Source organism: Amphiura filiformis, chromosome 11, assembly GCF_039555335.1.
Source record: "Amphiura filiformis chromosome 11, Afil_fr2py, whole genome shotgun sequence".
In the NCBI taxonomy this organism is placed as follows: Eukaryota; Metazoa; Echinodermata; class Ophiuroidea; order Amphilepidida; family Amphiuridae; genus Amphiura; species Amphiura filiformis.
The window spans coordinates 4,260,570-4,271,329 of record NC_092638.1 but is presented as its reverse complement, the minus strand read 5'-3'; the positions used below and the strand labels follow the sequence as shown (position 1 = coordinate 4,271,329).

The following is a 10,760-nucleotide window of genomic DNA, read 5'->3' as shown; positions in this document are numbered from 1 at the left end:
TATTTTTGGTGCAGCAGTACTACAATGTGTCGTGTATGCATTCAATTAACGCAGTGGTCGTATTCCTCGGTGTCTTTTGTCACAGACCTGACAGCTCTGTGACAAGCTCCGTGACGTGTGAAAGGACTCCTTTACACTGTTTCTATCACCTTTCTTGCTAAATAAAGGAGGCTATGAATTAAGTTTCATATATCAATTTCTCGCCGTTTTCATGGACTGTTTTTGATTTTAGAGGCCCGAGCTACTTATACGTCGGTTTGTACTACGCTTTGTGTTTTTTTGTAAAGTGTATTGTGTTATGTTTCCTTTAGTTTACATAATACACACTGACTCAGTACGCATTATGTGTATTCAAAATCCTTAGTTCAAGTAACTGAATACTTTTCTGGTAAAATTAAGTTTTATGGTAAAATGTGTTACTTTGAGTAATGCAAATCGCTCAATGTCAGTCCAACGTGTTACATTAAAATAAAATTGCCTTTTTGTGTGTATTCTTTTGGTATTATTGACACTGTCCTTATGCTGACATCAAACAAGTTATAAGAAAGATTACGGTTATCTTTTTGCAACTAAATTTGATATAACATTTTCACATCGATTCCATTTAATCGCAGAAAATATTGGTCTTAGTTGTTTCTTTAATTCATACTGTGTCAGTACGAATAAGCGTACACGTCGCAAATCGGGGTATGCACGATAATACCCACATCAGCACACTAAAGATGGTGTAATATAGAATTGGAGGTAGTATTTACTCTTAAAACATTGGTGTTAACTGTAAATCGTTCGAATGTGGTCAATTGATCACGAATTACAGTTAATATTCAGCTGATAATAGATATTGCTATTGATGCCACTCAACGATGATACGTTGATTAATCTAGTAAACGTAAAGATACCCTTAAAGCTACCCTTATGTACCTTTAACATTACACATCTGTTTTAACTTTTTTTTGTATATCTCTACCTATATTTGTAATGAATCTGAATTCACTTCTGGTAAGTAGAAAGTTAGTGCACAAAACTTTTTGTACAAGCCACAGAAATCATATACCCGATGTACAGCTGATCACAAAATCGGAGACTTTTTTGAAAATAACCTTCCTACATAGAGAGTATCTCGGATATATACATTGGCTGCTGGTTATTCTGTCCCCTGGAATACAGTCTACTATGTTAACAAAGTTTATGTTAACAAAAATCTATATACTTTTGCTGTAAAGCTTTGACGAGGGCGTAAAACCACGATGTTGACAAAGCGTAACTCACAACGCATACGGCGCGTATGGCGGCGGAATTAAAAACGCGTACGATGCGTAAAGCACACATATATACTACGCTTCAGAGGAGCTTTGTTAGCATCGCGGAAATACGCTCTCGTCAAAGGTTTACAGAAAAATACTATATATTTCCCGAAAGCCTTAGTGATAAAACCCTGTGCAATTCAACGTTCTTATTGACGTCACAAGGGTTTCAGCAATGGCTTACGGCAAATCATCTATTGGCTGAAATAATGAAAAAAAAATCCAAACATACAAACTCGGCTTGTATTCCCGCCATTTTTTATCGATTATTCTCACCTGAGGAGGAATGACGTAGTCTGCAAGATCCCATGCTCTATTGTATGGTTCCGGGTCAATTGATGACCTTAAATCTAATGCTTCTGTGATATTTGTGTACGCTACTCCTTTTAATTTGGTGGTTACGGATCCTTGTACTACACATCTTTCTTGATAACCTCTTTCTAATATTAATACATATCTGAAATGAATAAAATAGAATATAATAAAAGGGTAAGTTGGGTATTGCATACAAATCGGTTCGTTTTTCTGGTTATCATTCAATATAGACCATATTATATAGGGTCCACAACCCTAAGATCCCCCTAATACTTTTTAAAATATATTCCACAAAATGTAAAAATGTGAAAAGGTATGTATAGCCCTATTTGTTTTACACATATGGTCCAATTTGTAGCGTCACACATCATTGCGTTCAATCACAATGGTTAATTGTGTAAGAAAAGAGGCCGTTTTAAAAGTTGCACCTGATTGCATAGCAGTCAGGTTTTCTTTAACAAACATATGAATAGACCTAGCTGACTGTATTGTTTGAGAGTTGAATCCTATGGACTCAGATGCAACTTTAAAACGGTTTCTTTTTTACACAATGAACCACTGTGAATGAACGCAATGATGAGTGAAGCTATAATTTGTTCCGTATGTGTAAAACAAATAAGGGAACTTATAACTTGTGGACCCTATAACTATAATTGAAGACCGAATTAAAAAGACTAGTTTGCGTCTGACGTCAGGGCAACGGCCCGGTGTGATTGGTTGCTGACCTGCGCAGTACGGCATTTTTGGGGGAGGGCTAGTTTGCGCAGCGGTTATGCCCTCACCTTGCACCACCATGACCACCGAGGTCCTGGGTTCGAGCCCCGGCGCGGCCAAAGGACTCATGTGCACTTGGTTTATCTCGATTACTCGCAGGTTTTCTCCGGGATCTCCGGTTTCCTCCTGCTTTCAAAAATCGTTGATTAGTTGTTTGGTTATCAAAAAATCAAAATTTCAAAAGCTGCACAGATAATTGGTGGATGTTACAATCTAAGTGCGGATACGTTTGCGCCAGGTTCGGCTGCAACCAGCCTAGTTGATGCGATCTGCTTGTGATGATTCACCATGGCAGCGAAAATACAGCGCTTTGATCCCTCTGAGATCTTGGAAAAGGCGCTATATAAAACACCGAAATTTATTTATTTTTGGTCTGGTTGACAGGACGTCAGACGCAAACTAGTCTTTTTAATTCGGTCTTCAATTATAATATTTACAGTCTAGGTTCGACCGTTGATACTGCACCAATACTATCGACGTATTAGTACACTAAATAGCAAGATATATTGGTAACACAATACATATTATGTAAGATTTTTCATAATCAACAATAGTTAATTAATTGATATTTAGAGATAGAGCAAGCATCGACGGTCGTTCTCAATATCAAATAAATTTTGATGCGATGTATTATCAAATTTCACACAAATTGCTAACATGAATTTAGTATTTGTATAAAATACAATGACCTAGTAGATAATTAGACACTTGATATTTTCATTTGATAAGAGGAGGGAGAATAACTCGTGTAAGATTATATCACCTTCCTTTTAAGTTTCATTCATTTGCAAAACAAATGGCAACTTGACCTACCAGTTAACAATTTCTGTTTCGATGTAGAACCGACTGTAATGGTTCATAAAAGCCATTTGATACAAATTAAGGTTACATAAAGAGGACACACTATTGCGGTAGCGAAACATTGAAAATATTCATGTTTATCGAGCAGAACAAAACAAAAGTCAGAGCCAAGGACAAAATGAAATTTGAAATCGCATGTGGGCAATTATGAGTAGTTTTTTCCGAAATTATTTAATGACAGAGCCTGGGAGATTAAAGTATTATAACACAAAGAAAAAAAGAGAAGAAAGATAACAGGTAATAAAAGCAAAAAAATTAAAAATAATAATACTCATATAAGTGCTCGATAAATGTACGCACAGAATAAGATTGTTGCCTCATATATTAATATTTTCAATCAAATTCCCATCGTCTTAGTTCTCATTTAGTTCATATTTCATTTAAAAGCAGATCAAGGTCAAATAATGTAGTTATAATAGATGACTGTGATATTTTGCCAATGTTTGTAATTATTATAGAACCCATTTGATTTTTACGCACATACTCCATTCAGTCATCGACTAAGCAATGTTCAAGTTATGTATTCACGTTCAACTTTGTTACACATTGCACACGTTCGATAAGTCTACCCATAAAATAAGTTCGCCATGAGTGCAAGAAAGACTATGTGCAATAGCTGCATTTAGCCATTTAAAATATATAGCACTGTTAAATTGTCAATTCTGGAGGCAATGGGACTTGAGATGGTCCCGGGGCTATGAATGGCCAAGTGGACCAAAAAACGTGACGAGCTCTCCTTATCCTCGTTACGTCGCCATTAATATCACGTATCGCCCATCACTGAAATCCAAATCTTACACGTATAAGAAGTCATGGATGTTACAAAATACAAAACGTCTTTACATATTATTGGTTGAAGTTTGCTACACATGAGATGATTGGTTGTTTGTGATTTCTTACTCTGTGATTCGTCAATTTAAAAATTCCGCTTCATTCTTACACGTATAAGATGCAATCTTACGCGTATAAGATGCAATCTTACACGTGTAAGATGCAATCTTACACGTGTAACCTTACACGTTTATCTTACGCGTTTTTTGGACCAGTTGGCCATTCATACGGGGCCAACTTTGATCATGTGATGAACAATCCCAAACTCAATGCTGTAATGAGATTAACATTTTTGTCAAGTTTTAGATTCCTCTGTAAATGTGATCTAACATGATGCAGCCATTACACATGAAGACCTGAGCGTAAGTCCACTTGGCCCCTCAACATGTATACACTAAAGTTGCCTATAGTTTCGTATAGTTTGGTAATGTTTTATACATGTTCAGGGGCCAAAACTTTTTTCCACAACCTTTCATGATATTTTCACCCTGGAACATGTATTAAACATTATAAAACACTAAGAAATTATACGTAACTTTAGTGTATACATGTTGAGGGGGCAAGTGGACTTACGGTCTTCTTGCGCTCAGGTCTTCACATACTACTTTCACCTGACGAGATGGTTACACCATATTGTATTTGTTTAAAAAATCAAAGTTTCATATCTTTAATTCTTATTAGTCTAGATTTGGCTCCAAAGTAGACCAAGGTCAAATAATTTAATATAGAAAGTATTTGATTTTTACGCATATACTCCATTTATTGATCGACTAAGCAATATCCAAGTTATGTATTCATTTTCAACTTCGGGAACAAATGGAATAAACGTACAAGCTGTATCAAATTGTTTGATCAGTTTGGATATTTATTAAAAGGCCTGCCTGTTCGAAATGTTGGATTTTGATGTGACAGTCTTGTTCATAATCACTAGAACCTGATGGGTACGAATCATTTTGATACAACCTGTATACAACATATTTTGCTTTACTTTAACACGATACAATGCAATACTCCCATTGACACTCCGCTTTCAATAGCGACTGTGAATAATGAATTTGTCGTCGAGAGTGATTGCTGCTCACTTCCGTGACTACACATCGCGAATCAATCTCTACCCATCCTATGTAGGATTAATGTCAGTAATGCCATTCCATACTTGCAAATCTGTCCTTTTTCTTTGACAATCAATCTATTTCTGATTCATGTCGTTTGATCCACTGAATACATTTTTATCAAATTAATCCAACAGCGCTAGGATCATCTTAAAGTGTAATTTTACTAAATATATCGATGTCTTTATAGATTCGTATTTTCTTTCAAAAGTCTAGAAATTTAAGTATTGCATAATTTATTGATAGTACGATGAAAAGAGAGTAAGAACGAAAAAGAGGCCAGCTAGACTGATTCACTTGTATGATTTAAAGTATCGGGTTGTTACACACAAAGCAAGGTTTTTGTTATCTCACGTAACAGTTTTAAGTCAACAAGTCATCATGAAATTTAAACTTTAGAATGAAGTAAAACATAATTATACTGGGTGAGGATAAGAAACAAATGAAATGCACGCACTTGATACTTGTTTGAGGTGATCTCGACATTTATACAAGAACGTGTATCGATTTTTTATTCATTCTGTACTTGAATTAGGGATTCAATCATGTTTCACCGTTGTTCATCAGCGATTAACAACGATGCGTCCGCGTCGTCTGCGTGGTTTACTTCCCGAGCGAAGTAATCCACGCAGACGCGCCGGACGCAACAACGAAAACAAGCTAAAGATCGTCTAATTCACATGATTCTTTCATTCGGAATATCCGTTTGTCACTATGCCGAAGCCTTTATGAGTTTAAAATTACTATAAAATGTTGATCCCTCCAACTAGACTTGATTTTATTAAGATTTAAAAAACATTTTACAAAAAGGTCGTATTGAGATATCAACATTTTCAATACGCATCCCAATAATTAGACTATAAGCATAAATAATTTAGTACCAATATCCCTATTGGTTTAAAGGTTTTTGAGATAAATATACAAAATTCCAAAATGTTGACGCAAGACCTCTAGTTTGCTGCATGCGATGCAGTTGCTATATAAGGCCAAATAAAAGATTTGTTTCGTGTCTACCTCCCTCTTCACTTTTTTATTTTTCAATTTTCATATTATATTTTAAGTTTTTAATAGTTTAATAACATTTTAAGGCTAATAAGTTTACTAGTCAGCATGAATCACTCGCAAGTGTGTTTGTTGAACTCGAAGGGGTCTAACCCTTCATAATCCTAAATAACAAAAAAAAAAAACGTCCTCGTCGTTTTCCTGGCAGATGCTGAAAACTGCTAACAATGTCAAAACTACGAAAAAAATGCTGTATAATGTTAATTTAGCAACATTAACAACAAAAAGCCACCTCCCTGTTCACTCAAGGTGAGGACGTGAAACGAATGTTTAATTTTATGTGGCTTAACACGCTGCCCCACGATGCACCAGCTATGTTATTTACTTGTATATTCTATTGTTAGTTGATGGGTTACATGAATTCGCGGTGTGTTAGGTACGTGTAGTTAATATTGCATGTCCAACTACTTTAAAGAACTAACAACTAGCCTGATATCTCTTCCGTTTCATTACTACTGGATCTATGGCCCTTGACGAGGTGATTGCATTAAGGGCTGGGGTATGAACGTTTGGACAGTATTTATTTTGGGACATCAGAGCACATCAGACATATCGAATTGCATTCTGAATACGAAGAATGTCATTCTGATATCAAATAATTTTGATTTTTTGAAATTCGCAATTTAATACACATTTTATGGAAAAAAAAAAAAAATTGATATTTTTGATATTTAACACTACTTGAAGTAAACTTTATAAATCTGATGATTTATACTTAAAAAGTGTATGTAGGTGGGATGAAAAGCCGACGATCAATTGAAAATTTTGACCTTTCGTATTGAAGATATGGATTTTTTTCCCAAAACACCAAAAAAATTAGGTCTTTTTGGGAAAAAAATCCATATCTTCAATATGAAAGGTCAAAATTTTCAATTGACCGTCGGCTTTTCCTCCCTGCTACATACACTTTAAGAATATATCATTAGATTTATATAATTTACTTCGAGGACTGTTATATATCAAAATTTGAAAAATATCAAATTTTTATAATTTGTCATAAAATTTGTATTATATTGTGATTTTCAAAAATGAAAATTATTTGATATCAGAAAGACATGCTTCGTATTCAAAATGCAATTCGATACGTCTGAGGTGCTCTCATGTGCCACAAAAAATACTGTCAAAACGCAATAAACGCTCATTTTGGATCCCTTAAGAATAAGGGAATACACTGCTAAAACGTTGGGCAACCATGAACTAAGTTAACTGGTGAATAAATATCGTGGGCTCATTTCGTCAGTGGATTGTTTTACCATATTATAGGGTCTGTCGGTCGGATTTTTTTTTAATCAAGCAAAATGACGCTGATAGATTGTTTTTATCGTTCGCTTCTTCGCATTTTTCAATCAAATTCAATCCACCTTGGCCAAAAGACAAAAACAAAACAACAACAAAAATTTAAAAAAAATGTTCATATTATCTCCATGATTCTCAAAAATACGCATCTTGATCGGTTAGAACCGTAGAACCGCCAGGGTTTCTTTCCTCACCTAATGGTGCAAGAATATCGTCAAAATATAATATACTAACATGTAGATTCTACTGTATCATGATCATGTCCATTATGCCTAAGATAGACGTGAGTTCTCTTTTTTAAGAAACACATTTGGCTGAGACATTAAATGCAATTATGCATTCCAGCGATGATAATGACACACACTGTTATCATGGTAATACACGAATTTGAAATGCCTTTGTGATGCCGATCCTGTTTATGAGTTGTAGAAAAATACCTATACCGGAACCTATGTATTGTTCTACAAAGCTTGAGCAAGTATTATGATTTTTAATGGCGCCCGTTAATGGTTTTGAAAGATTGTAGATGGAGAGAGAGAGACAGAACGAAGAATGAAGAGACCAAGCGAGAGGAAGGGAGAAAGAGGCAGACATGTAGAAATGCAGCGACAAAGAGAGAAGGAATGAAAAGAGAGATAACATGACAGACAAAGACAATAACAAATGCCAACAGCTATGGTAAATTATCTAAAAATAACATAATATTCTGAAATCTTAATGTATTTTAAATCGTTGTTTCCAACCAATGCGTACAGTTTCCTGTTCCGGCACTGAAGCTTGCACGTAGTCAACTGTTAATGCATTTTGGACTATAAAGTGACCATCATGCCCTGTGGTTACTCAATCCTCTTAAGTGATTTCATTATAACGTGTTAACGCACCTGAAAAGGTATTCAACAAGTTCATTATTTCTAAGTCGATGCCTAAAAAGGGGCAATTTACAGTTCAGTCGCTTTAGAAGGTATTATTATTATTGCTATTCGGGGAAAGGAAAGTTTGACCTACAATCCATGTAGTATTCAAATACTTTTTTGAATTGGATTAACTATCATCAGTGTACTTCGGTTATATTTATAATTGCGCTTTTATAAATACGCACGTGACCACATCTGCGCTGCCATAACAGCTTATAGACAGTAAGTCTCTACATAGCGAGTGGTCTTCCTATACGTTTGAATGCAAAGGCGGAACAACTTGAGACTGCTGTGCAGCAAAATTGTCTATTTTGTAAACGTTTCCGTCGTTGAATATTTTTTTTGCTGTTGTCAAATACTTTCAAAATGTGGTTTTTGAAAACATATTACAGATTCGGAATTGCAAAATAAGTAATAATTTTGCAATTCAATTATTACTTAAATTTGATGAATGCGACATCTGCATTTAAACTTAACTCGTTTTATTTCTATTTTTTAATTTTGATTGTCATAAGCTACTTCTATCCATGTTTACACAACTATTCAGTTTCGTCTTCATCTTTTTGTCCTCTTGGCCTCTCAGCTTGTCTGATGTTGTCTCTGACTTCCTGGATTATGTTACTTGATGTTCTTTTAATTTGTCTCTTGCGCCAGTGTTATCAAATCCTAGTGCGTATATTGCAGTGGTCTATGTTTTCCAATACCGTGCTTCAGTAACGTCTGACGCTGTTAGTGTAATTGTTTTTTGAATGTTTACCAAAAAACAAAATGATAAAGGCTGACATACATGGCTGAATAGTGATGGGCGAAATTAATTTATTTGAATAGTTCTAGAAAGTAGCGTAGGAAATATATATTTTGTGCAATAATCGATTTAGACACTACATTACAACACCCGACATTCCTAGTCGAAGCACATTCTGTAGTTATAGGTTTACATTTTATAGCTGAAATGTGTTTTTTGCAAAATGACAAATATGTGTTTGTTCAGAATAACATAGCCACCTCGTCCATTGCAATAATTGACGAGAAACTAGAAATCAACTTTGCTTGCCCTTAAAATATCCACAAACCATGTTCCTAAGCAAAAAGCCTGATAAGAGAATCAACACGTTTTAAAATATTTCATGACAATCAGTCTTGTCAGTCGCCTCCATCGAACAATCAAAGTCACGGAAACTAGGGCTTTACCTCTCCGCATATCATGCTGCTCACATGTTTCAAGACGTAGTGGAATATGCAACACGCCTCCTTATTCATGTTATTTGCCTGATCCACATAGCGATGCTATTTGTTGATGTCGAATTATCAGGGCGGATATGTAAAACACTTATTGTCTGTGAACAGTATCACAAACTTGCTTTTAAGCTACCAGAACTGAGTAATGTTCATTATTAGCATATCTATGTCACATGATGTAGTTTAAGTAAAGAAATTAAAGTTTTTGTTGTTTTAGCACCTGTTCTAGGAGGCAGAACGAGAGCACGTCTCTGTGGACTTTGCGGCTACTGATGTTGATTTGGTATTCTGTGTTTACACATTTGCGATGCATCATATTCGAAACAGAATCACTGTAAATTTTATGCATGTACATTAAAAGATTACTCTCAATTTATTTTTCCTGATTCAAAAATAGTCTTCAAATCATATCCGATTATTATTGGGGAGCCGTTATTTCGGTAATGGACTATGTTTGCCCGTTGCTTAACGTTAGTGAAGTTATGATGTATCATTGTATGTTGACTAAGTGACTTGTTTAGAAAGGAAACAATGGCAATATAATTGAATATATTACTGAAGTTTGGTTGCATTGTTTGAATGCAAATTTTTCTGCATATTAAGGAGAAAATAAATTGTGCTTCTTTAATATTACATTTTATACATCCACAAAACCCGTTTGCAAAATGTATCCTAAGAAATAAACCAGACAAGTGCATCAACAGGTTTTGAAACACTTCACGACAATCGGTTTTGTCAGTCGCTTCCATCGAACAATTAGCCCAATATAAAATCGCGGAAATTAGGGCTTCGCCTCCCAGCATATATGCTTCTCACATGTTTAAAGTCTCCGTGGAAAATGGAAAACACCTCCTTGTTTTTATGATACCCATATAGAATCTGTTTGTTAATATCAGGGCGGATATGAGAACTGATTATTTTCCGTGAAAATCCGAAAACTAGGGTATGTGCTTGTTTAAAAAGCTACAGGAGCTTGTAATATATAGCATTACCATATCCATGTCGCTGGATATAGTCAAAGTAAAGAAATAAAGTTTTGTAGTTAAGCATGT

At 35.1% G+C, this 10,760-nt stretch overlaps 1 protein-coding gene across 3 annotated transcripts in view; it reads right to left on the bottom strand.

The window, feature by feature from the left end:
- The window catches only part of LOC140164242 (P2X purinoceptor 4-like), a 194,108-nt gene that overhangs the window by 103,537 nt on the left and 79,811 nt on the right, over positions 1-10,760 (bottom strand). For all 3 annotated transcript variants that reach the window (XM_072187506.1, XM_072187507.1, XM_072187508.1), the window contains exon 2: positions 1,581-1,761. In XM_072187506.1, the coding sequence (XP_072043607.1) occupies positions 1,581-1,761 (181 nt within the window). The remainder of the gene's footprint in view (positions 1-1,580; positions 1,762-10,760) is intronic.